General features: G+C 35.1%; 1 protein-coding gene across 1 annotated transcript; it reads right to left on the bottom strand.

Moving 5' to 3' along the window:
* Positions 1 to 50: 50 nt before the first annotated feature.
* On the bottom strand, positions 51 to 10440 carry SELENOP (selenoprotein P). Its single transcript, XM_074328962.1, has 5 exons — positions 10284 to 10440; positions 6866 to 7081; positions 5478 to 5690; positions 4108 to 4225; positions 51 to 1501 (listed from the first exon to the last, which is right to left on the bottom strand). Exons 2-5 carry the CDS (start codon positions 7066 to 7068, stop codon positions 899 to 901), a joined length of 1137 nt encoding a protein of 378 aa, XP_074185063.1. The 5' UTR covers positions 7069 to 7081; positions 10284 to 10440; the 3' UTR covers positions 51 to 898.
* Between the last annotated feature and the right edge of the window lie 372 nt (positions 10441 to 10812).

The raw sequence follows: 10812 nt of genomic DNA, 5'->3' as shown, positions 1-10812 counted from the left end.
ACACAACATACTGCCTAAATAATAACAATAAATAAAAGACAGCTTTAAACTATTTTTTTATTGAGTTTATTGAAACAAATCCACACATTGACCAACTTTGTACTGCATTCTCACTTAATAGTATTAACCATAAAGGAGTTCAGGTTTATAGGACAGGAGTTTACCTATTGAACCATCATTGACTATGGAAATACTTTCTAAGCAATCAAGAGACAGACAACATTCTTGTATCTTTCCCCTTATATCTTTCAAGACAGCCATTCTCAAATTTTAAAGAGTGTGATGCAATACCAGACAGAGAAAACAATATATAAAGGCTTCACTCATATATGAAAGTAAAAATCAAGATATGAGTCTTAGATATAAAAAAAGTATAAATGGTTATTTCAAATGTAGTCATAGCAAAATACTCATATGTTAAGTATTTCTAGATCTTAAAAGATAGAATTCACTTCTTTCTTTAAAAGTTTAATTAGTTAAAATTGTAAGATTAAAAAGACAATGGTAATATTGTTTTGAGAAATAAGAAAACAATGGAAAACATGTCTTTGTCGTTCTTCCTCCATTCTAAATTGCTAACTATCCAACAGAAACCCCTAGGTCATAGTTTATGTTCCTGTTCTCATTAATGCAAGTAGAACGCTGGAAAAAGAAAAAGAAAGACATATTAACCAAATGCTGCAATCACCTTTCAGCTGCCCTGTAATTTTAAAAAAAAATGGGTCACAATTTTCTTTGATAAAAATCTTAAAATTTGGAGGCCCGTATAGTAGGTTGCTCTATGTTTGCACAAATCCAATTCTTATTTTTTGATCATTATTAACTAGGTAGCTTATAAAAATGCTGGAAATGAAACTGTGTCTAGACTGACTTGGGGAGTAGAACCCATTTGAAATATTTAGTTTGAAGGTCATTTTCACATTTCTGCCTTATTTTTTCAGCTTCAATTGCTGCTGGCTTCCGTGGGCTTAAGCTGCTGCCTTTCCTGTCAGGCAGCTGGAGGCAAACGTCACTGTCAAGATTCAATGACATTCTCCTCTGCCCACAGTCCCTGTCAGCTACATAAAGAGGGGAGCTTTTCTTTACACTGTCAGGTGGTTGCAGACCCTGTTTTTTCAAATACCACATGTCGACAATGTCAGCATCAGCTACTAGGAGCCAACTCTGAATCTTTGAGCAACTTTCAGAGTAACTGATTTATACATCTCCTTCCTCAGAGTTTCTTGTGTGAAAGAGAACTGACAACTGGCACATCTCAGTTCTTTAGGTGACCCTGTCTTTGAGGGTCCTTGAGCTTATGGTGGTGATGGAGACCTGGAAGAGCGGTTTGCTCAGATGCGCTTGGCGCTTCTGGTTGCTGGTTCTCTGAAAGCTGGCCACCCGGGATATGCTGAAGCCCATGCGTGGGATGATGGTCATGTGGCTGCGGAGCCTCGGATGTGTTCCTCACGGTACCCAAAGATACGTTTTTACAGACGTCTTCATCTTCCAGTGTCTGGAACTGATTTATAAATCGCTTATCAACACATGTATTGATTTAGGAGGAATACGTGGAAAATGATTTGTAGAGATAACATACATGAAATTCCAACTAGTTAATGAACTGGCTTTGTTTTTCTAACATCATACTAATGAGCAATGGATCTGATACTAATCTCAACACCTAGACTTTTTATTGAAGTTTGATTCCCATCTATAGCTAACATAAAGTGCTGCTAGTGCATAGTTGGCACTTAAGCAAAGAATCCTCAAGCCTCTTACAAATGAATTAACATTTATGTTTTGAAAATAGATAAAATAGGGTATAGGCTATAATACAATTAGAGTTCAACAATTCACCTCAGCTTCTATACTAGTTAAATCAACAGCAGAATTCAAATTTCCTTTTCTTATCAAGTACATTTCCTAAGTTTTCAAGAATTTTGAACAAGAACTTGAGAGATACATAAGGCTTAAAAAGAAAATTAAACCACTGTTATTTGTACCTACAGAGCAAAACTAAATAAACTGGTTAAAATAACTTAAATTGACTGCAGTAAACTCAACCAAATATCAAATCCTAAAATCAGCTGACCTGCATGGAACTCTTTGCACCTGTCAGCAGTGCATCCAGTCTAATATTCTGAGGTAAAGTAATTTCTCTCTGGTAGTTCAAAAATGCCAATAAACTCCTCAAAATCGATAACTTTTTATACCTCAGCTTATGCCTGGAAATATTTTGAACTTCACCAAAGTTTTGTTAATGTGTCTCTACTGTACTTCTATCAGCCAAAAGTACCCATTGTCCATTAAATGTAATATTCCATTCTGCATAAATCTTGTTCTTTAATTTGCTGCAAGTCTTTCTTTATTGTTTTGTATGCCCACAAATCATAGGCTCAAAATTTATAGATATAGCAATGTAATATGAAACCTCAACCTAAATGTATTTGTAAATAAAGTTACAAAATCAACTTGAGAGACCTCATTAAGTGGTTTGGTTTGGTGTTTTAAAGGTTTTGAACAGATATAGATTCCACTGCATTTTAACATACAACTACTAAGTGGTACATTTTTTTGGTTATTTCTGCATTACTTTTGAAAACTTCATAGTATTTGATTAAAAACTTAAATACAATTTGATAAATGTTTAGAATATACTGTGTAATGTTCTAAAGGTTCAATGATTAAACAAACACAAATAACTATAGTAGTCTAATTAATTTCAAGAAACCAATTATATTTCATTGCTTCTACAATGTATGTTTTTCACATTTTAATATCTTTCAAATTGGAATGCATCCTATTGTTGACGGTGGGGTAGCTTGTGTCCTACTTTAACTGAGAGCATTTTTTTAATTTGACATAAAATAATGTATCATACAATTGATGGCATCTAGAATACAATGAAATAGAAAAACTCCAATTTGATTTGGCATATCAGATACATATGATAAATTATTCCTTTTTACAGATGATTTGTAAATTTTGAGCATGTCGTAGGAATTGTTTCTACCTTTGTCTCAATATAACTAGGTATATTTAAAACTATTAGGCATTTGCAAAAATGCAAAATACCGAAATAATCCCAAAATATGAGGAATGAATATAGCTAGCATTTATTCAGCACTTAGTATAAGGTAGACACTGAGGTAATACTTTATTTGCATTATCTCAGTCTCCCCATCTTTAAAAGCAGTAAAATAATCTGATAGAATTATTCTGAAGATTAAAATGTGAAACATGACATAACTAGAGTAATTAGCCCATTGTGCTCCTTAGCAACTAATTTAATTAAATGATTCATTAGGATTTGAGATGACTTTCTTTAGAGCTGGGGGAAAAATCTGAAGGAAGAATAGCTTACAAATAAAATTCAGAATTATTTTTAAACCTGGGTTTAAATTTTGCCAATTTGCCCGACCAAGCAAACACTGTTTGCAATTATTTTCCTTCTCAGTATGAGGGGGAAAGAGTCTAGTTAATAAAAATTAAAATTCCTTGAGTATATTTTTTATAAATAATATTTAAATATAGTGCTTCTTATTATAAGGAAAAAAGATTCTCATGGTTTCTAGGAAAGAAATACCAGTAATGAGTAGAAAACTTACTCCTTTTTAAAGTAAATGTAGTAATCCAACTGCAGAATGGGCAGACAGTGTAAAAGCTTCTGGAAAACCTGACAACGTCTTGCATCCTTAAAAAATTAAGTACTTATCTGGGCCCGATTCTGTTTCAGGTAATGCTGGGTTTAGATTTTGCTGTCACTGTGCTCTTGAGTGAACTACACTCAGAGTAATACAATAATGTTGTCTTTCGTTGTCTGAGTTCTTCAAGCATTTAAATTCCCACCATATCACTTGGTGGTAATTGAAATATGTGATCTATGTTATTTATTTTCTAAAATCCTTCCAGACAAAAGCGGCAATATGGATCTTGAAAAGATGTGTGAAAATGTATGTTGCATAACAAGAAGTGTGTGTAATTATAAAAATTACTGTTGTAGTTTATGTTCAGTACACCAACAGAAACAATGATTAGCTAATTGGTCATGAAACCCTAACTTATTTAGACAGCTCTTAAAAGATTTTTCTCTTTTCTCCCAGTAAAAATAATTGAGAAAAATACCTTGAGAGAGCAGTTTCCACATTTGTCTTCACAGTAAGCATCCTTAATGGCATTTTCCACGTATAAGAAATTTAGGATGGAGAAAGGCAAACCAAGATGATATACAAGACGGCCACATCTGAAAATAAAAAAGGACAAATACAATGTCATTACACTATTTTCTATATCATGGTCCTACTCAAGCATGGTCTAGAATAGTATTATATAGGTTTAATGGTCTTATAACTAGGACACTTTCATACCTTCAGTAAAATTTCTTCAGTGGGGTCTCAAACAAGCTCCCTGGCCCTGCATACCAGGTCCGGTGGTCATAGCAAGACTACAGTGAGTCTAATTCTAGCATTTTGCAATATTATAGATATGTGTACATCACATAAATAGTATCAAAATACTATAGTCATTGTGACTAGATCAAATACAATTCTGTAATTGACTTAAAAATTCTACCAATGCCCAAACCACTGACTTATAATAAACTAGGCTCTGTGAATCACATGAGCTTTTGCTAACTGCGAAGGCAGCACAAATGACACACAGCAAGAAATCACAACATAACAAAAAAATCCTAGAGTCTTGGCCAGTAGCCCATTTATTTAAAAATATATCTGATGCAACAAAAATTTCACCACAATGAAAGAAACGGAATTATAATACTTGGTATTCTCAGAAATGGTGGAGTTGAAATGTCCTTCTTGCCCACATTTTATCCTGTATACTATTTTATGTGAATATCAAAGGTTTACACTTTGCAACTGACTAGAAGTTTGTGGTCCTAAAAAAATGACAGGTAATATTAAAAACATTTAGAGTAAGACCAAGCAGGCTTAGGCAAAGTCTGGCCGACCATAAATAGTAGCAACTAAGAATGTGAATAATATCCAATAATGTATACATTGAGGTTCCCTCAGCATACAAATGTTTTATTCGTTCATGGAATCAAAAACAGATTCATGCTTGTTATACTTAAATAATTAACAAACTTTATAGCTCAGGAATTGAGGTAGGTAGCCTGACATTATTATTACAGATAAGGAAGTGGTCTGCAAAGTGTGGTTGTTCATCTTGCAGAATTCCTAGGTTAGAACTGTATGTGATACACAAACTGATCCTTCTTATGGTTTAACCACAATGCCAATTTACAGGGGGGAAAATATAGTCAATTTTCTTTATTTCCCTACTGAAATGGTGAATTCTTTTTTGTGAAAGAAAATCATTTCAAAAATATTAAAATCAAACATTTTAATGGGTTCACTTTGAAACTGAGTATTTGGTAATAAAATAAAAGCAGGTATTTTAAATCACTTCCTATTAAATTAAATACAAAGCAAGTCTTTTAATTTGTGTGTGTGTGTATGTGTATGTGTACACACCTGTCATATATGAGGAAGTCATCTTTGTTTCCATTTAAGAGAGTCCAGACATCTGTTTGGTTTTCTTCTTGTTGATAAACAGGAATATGCTCTGAAACCTTACTTTTAAGATGTATATAGTTTAATCGAGAAGGGAATCCTTGATGATTAACAACAATATAGGAGATGTTAGAAAAACCTTCTTTCTCCAGTTTTACTCGCAGGTCTTCTAAACTATTTGGGAAAAAATACAAAGAATAGAATAATCTCATTTAATTTTATCAGTGACTTCTCTCTTTCTCTTCTCTATATTTTCCAGATGAAACTCTCTTACTACTTTTTACTTACTCATACCTCTTCTTTATATTGCTGTCAAGAACTAAAACTTTCATTTTTAAAATTATTTATTGAGCACTTGTGCTCAGTTAAAACCTTATGCTAAATGCTTGCACAAACATTAGCTCATTTAGTCCTCAAATTAATCCTATGAAGTGTACATTTTTTAATCCATCTTACAGTTACAGAGAATTCTACCCAATAAATATTTGCCAAATAACCCAACAAATACTTTTACAGGTATGTGTCATATAAACTTAACAAATTTATTTATTTATTTATTTATTTATTTATTTATTTATTTATATTTACATATTTATTTTAGGTGCACATTCAGAGGGTGCCAAGACAAGTATATACATTTTAAGAAAGGAAAACTGTATCAAAATTGTAATTCTCAATATATACCGATAACAAAAGATGACTACAAGTCATGTTTGAGGTCTGCAATTATAAGAGGTGCTCAAAGTGGTCACCATCAGTGTCCAGACACTTCGGATTACAGCGAACTACTGCTTGAGCAACGTTGACCAAAGTGTCCACTTGTATACTTTTTTTTTGGCACCCCCGGTGCATGTATGTGTGTTTGCATATATTCCGCATATATTTGCATATATGTATACATATACATGTCTATATGTATATGTATATATTAAATGATATATATATATATATATATTAAATGACCCAAGATCTTTGTGGCATGTCTAGTGTTTATTCTACTCTGGCAAAGCACTCATCTTTACTTGCTCTATTGAAATAACTAATCCATTTGCAGGAGTACATTTTAGAACATTTCATTACACAAGTAATACATATTTAGTAGGACACTATAAAACATAGGTCCACAAAAAGAAGAAAAAATTTCCATAGCGCCAAGAAAACCACTGTAAACATTTTGGTGTATATCCTCCTAGTCTCTATCTTCTAACATGTTCTATTCAAAGATACACAGTTTTTCCAAAAATGTGATGTACTAACTATATCTTTTCTATTTTTATTTTATTTTATGTATGTTTGTATTTAATAGCTTCTCCCTTACGAAATCTTAGACCACAGAAAGGCTATCTTACCTAGACGCCTGCCGAATGCAAAAGGATCAGCTAGCTTGAAGAAGAGCAACCACGGTCACTGAACCATCAGAGTTCAGCATTGGGTTTTCATCCCCTATGCGCCAGACTGGAGGTTTTTTACAAAAGGAGCTCTGCCTGTGGCTCTCTGTTCCTCCCCAGGGGAGAAGACAGAGAGCCAGGGCAAACCCCAGGCTTCTCCACATTGCTGGTGTTGCCCTGTAAAAGAGAAAACCTTCTGTCATCTTTACAGATAACTTCACAGCTGTAACTAGGAATTTCTATAAATCCAGCAAGTATAATTCTCTTTCCTATAAATATCTAGCCACAGATTCTGTCTCCATATTGTTGGGCTCATTAGGTTGGACCACCATGCACCAAATCGTCCCTTGAAGGCAAAAAGATCCACCGGAGGCACGGGAATTGTCAAAGCACATCTTAACTATCTGGCTTAGCAAGATACTTCAGTAAGCATGCTATGAAGATTTGCCTAAACAGGGAGCCAAGTACTTCTCTAGAAAACAACACACATTTAGAAAAATTTTGAAACTGTGGCCTCTATAACTAAGAAATGTTCTAAAAACAGGATTTGATTTTTATTTCAGATACACCAAGTTCTCATTGCTTCTTTCCATCCTTTACCCTTCTAAGAAAGGAAAGGGTAAGCAGACAATTCTGCACAGAAAGGAAAAAAGCCAGCATAGAAAGAGAACCCAGGAATAAAGGAGGTGGCAGTGAAGGCAGTCTACCAATACGAAGGTGGCTTATGTGGGCCCTTAACTCTCAAGATTCAAACCTTCTATATTTATAAATCTCTTGGATATGGCTCCCTTTTCTTGCTCTTATTCATTCTTTAGAATCTAGTTCTATTCGTATGTCAATATTAAAGGAGCTGAATTTCTTCAGATATAAAACTACCTGCCTAGATGTTACTACCACATCCTAGAAAAATATGGACCAATGAAAAAAACCTTACCAAGGAGAAACACTACAAATCATTGCCTCCTGTGCCATTTGAGACTGACTGACATCTACACTCAGTTATTTATTGGGTACCATTTACTTTCAGGAACTTCCTGTGACCAGAGGGCACATTCTTGGGTGTAAAGATGCCCTCTCTGAGTAGGAAAATTAAATACCTGACCAGAAATATTCCCAAAACTAAGGCTAACTCTCTCAGCCGAGAGATACAAAAATAGGTGAATTGTAGAGAGGTGATGAAAGAAGGAACATATTCAGTGGAGATGACCAGAGAAAGAAAAATCCACACAAGTAATTAGGCTCATTTTGATGTAAGAGTCTGTGGAGAGAGATCAGGACAAAATTCCAGAGCTGGAAAGTCTGTGCATTTTCAGGCACTGATCCGGGATTTAAAAAAAGTAAAACCACTTTTTTTTTTTTGGGGGGGGGTTCAGAGGGGGTGCAGGGAGGTCAGGAGGCTAATGGATAAGTTTCTTAGAGTGAGCCCAGAATTAAGAGGGGAGTAGAAAGGCTAAAATCAGATAGATTTGGGCTCTAGTGCGCTGCTAGATATAGCTAGACCTTTATAAAACCTGATTATCTTTTACATCATTTAACACCACAAAATTCCTACCTATATATCATAAGAGCCTAACTAAAGGAAAGGGGGGTTGGTAAAGAGAGGATAATTTATTAGGGCCATCCCAACTATTATAATATTTTTAAAATTGTAATATTTTAAAAAGGAGAGAGTATATCTGAATGAAACGTAGGGAATTTCTTTAGTATAGTATTTACATTGACGATACAATTATCCTTATTATAGCTACCATTTTTTGAGCATTTATACAACTGTATGCAGGTATATGCAGGTGGTGCTAAACACTTATTTATATCATGTCAATTAATCCTACCAATTATGTGACCATCATCCCCTTTTGCAGTTGAGGAAACTATGGCTAAGAGAGAGTTGAGGCGTCTTGCCCAAGTCCACATAGGTAATAAATCACAAGAGACACTGGATTCAAACCAGTTCTGCTAAATCCAAAACATGACCTCTTAGCTACTGTAATATATTGATAGTTTTTAGATAGGTCACCTTCAATAATTATAGCTGCCAGGGTTTTGTTTGTTTGTTTATGCCCTAGAATGGCAAAGAGAACATTAAGATTCTTCAGGCTGTTTTATTTCTTACTGGAATGGCTAGATTTTTCCCTACTTTCTAGAATATAAATTCAGTAATTATAGAACCATCAGCATAAATTCAGCACTTGGTACTCTCACTTTGCCATATAGCATGACGTTCTAAATGGCTAGTGAATATAAATGAAAAGGCTATTTCTCTCATTTATTTTTTTGATGAAAAAATAACTAAAGCCATTGGCAGAGGGTAGTGAAATACAGAGTTCCCACTTTCAGATTTTCCTCAGTTATAATCAATTGGCTGTTCAACTGTGTTTATTTAAGATCATTTTTACATAATAGACTTTTGATTGTAATTATAGCTGTCAGACATCTACATAAAAATAGTGAAGATAAATAACAAAATTGGATTTACTGGAGGCTGATCCAATAACATTTAGAAAATAGTTATTAGGTAGGTGCAAAAGAAATGGTTTAAAAGTTAAAAATAACTGCAAAAACTGCAATTACTTTTGCATCAACCTAATACACATGTCACTAATCGCACCACTTTTTAATCACAAACGCTAAATTTGTCGGCCATATACAGACCTACATTTGTTCAAAATTCCCCATTAGAAGGCAGGCTATGCAGAACCTTATTCCATCCTCTTCCCCTGAATTTCAGACTGGCATCTGAGGGTCCTTCCTCATTTACCTGAAAGCACCCACTCACCACTTAGACTGCAAAATTTTGCATTTAATCGCAGACCACCGGATTTTGACATGGTTTTTGACTCTTTCAAGGGTGACCATTTCTGCACAATGGACGGAAACTGCTCTCCCTTATGTTTGTTTGTTTGTTTCTGTTATTGCTCACAATATCCCTGGACATTTCTACAGCACTGCAGAATGGCCATATTTCATCTTTGCTCTTCAAATCCATGAGTTATTTTTGCCTGTGGAGTTCTCACTCTGCATTTCAGTGGGAAATACTTAAGCCTCAACATACAATATTGATGATTGTATTTTTAAAATATCACAACTTTTTGCAGAGTCAAAGTGTTGCATTTCACCAGCCTCCCCTGCTCCCAACTTCATGCTAAGCTGTGCAGACAGGCAGGGCAGAGATCAACAATCAATGTGCCTGCCCACTGAGAGCACCCACCACCCCCAATGTTAGAGTATTTTGTTCTCTTCCTTCTGTATCACTTTTCTCTACCTATCTCTTTTTGTAAAATCTATTCTGAGGAAAGAAACAGTTTGTCAGAGGCAAAATCATATTATTTACCAAACTCTGAAAGAATCAAGTACTGGAAAACACCAAGTTCCTACTTACACAACCCCTCCTGACGAGGCTGCTTCCTTTCGCTGGCTCTCAGCTCTGCAGTTTCACAACAGCACTGGGAGAAACTGATATATATAGTCCTGTTGTTTACCTCACCCCTCAGCTAATAGTCCAAAGTGCAGTGCTCACTCTGGCTGTGACCCTGCAAGCAGAGTAAACCCCTGACCCGATTACTACAATCAACTTAAAAGAAAGTAGCAAGTGCTGCCACGCACAATGTGGGGGGAAAGATTTTACTGATTTATTCCCTATCCTTTTTAGTCACCCCAGTATCCAGGACTTAATGGTACAGTCGGGGGCGGGAAGAAGGGCTAAGGGTAAAGAGGGCGTCCAAGTCATGTTTTTTTCCGAACTATAATAGGGGAAAACATTTGCTGAGCCAGCAAGTTAAGCTGCTGCTTTAAAAAACAGAATTTCTTTTTCCTTTTGCTTTGTAGTGGTTAGGTGTTAGCCCAACTCCAACTGTGTCAGCGTTGTTAGAAGGTCACCTGCTGTTTCAAAGCTTCCTGGTCTCCTGCTG

Source organism: Rhinolophus sinicus, linkage group LG03 (genome assembly GCF_036562045.2).
Source record: "Rhinolophus sinicus isolate RSC01 linkage group LG03, ASM3656204v1, whole genome shotgun sequence".
Classification (NCBI taxonomy): Eukaryota; Metazoa; Chordata; class Mammalia; order Chiroptera; family Rhinolophidae; genus Rhinolophus; species Rhinolophus sinicus.
This window is presented reverse-complemented; position numbering and strand designations above follow the sequence as displayed.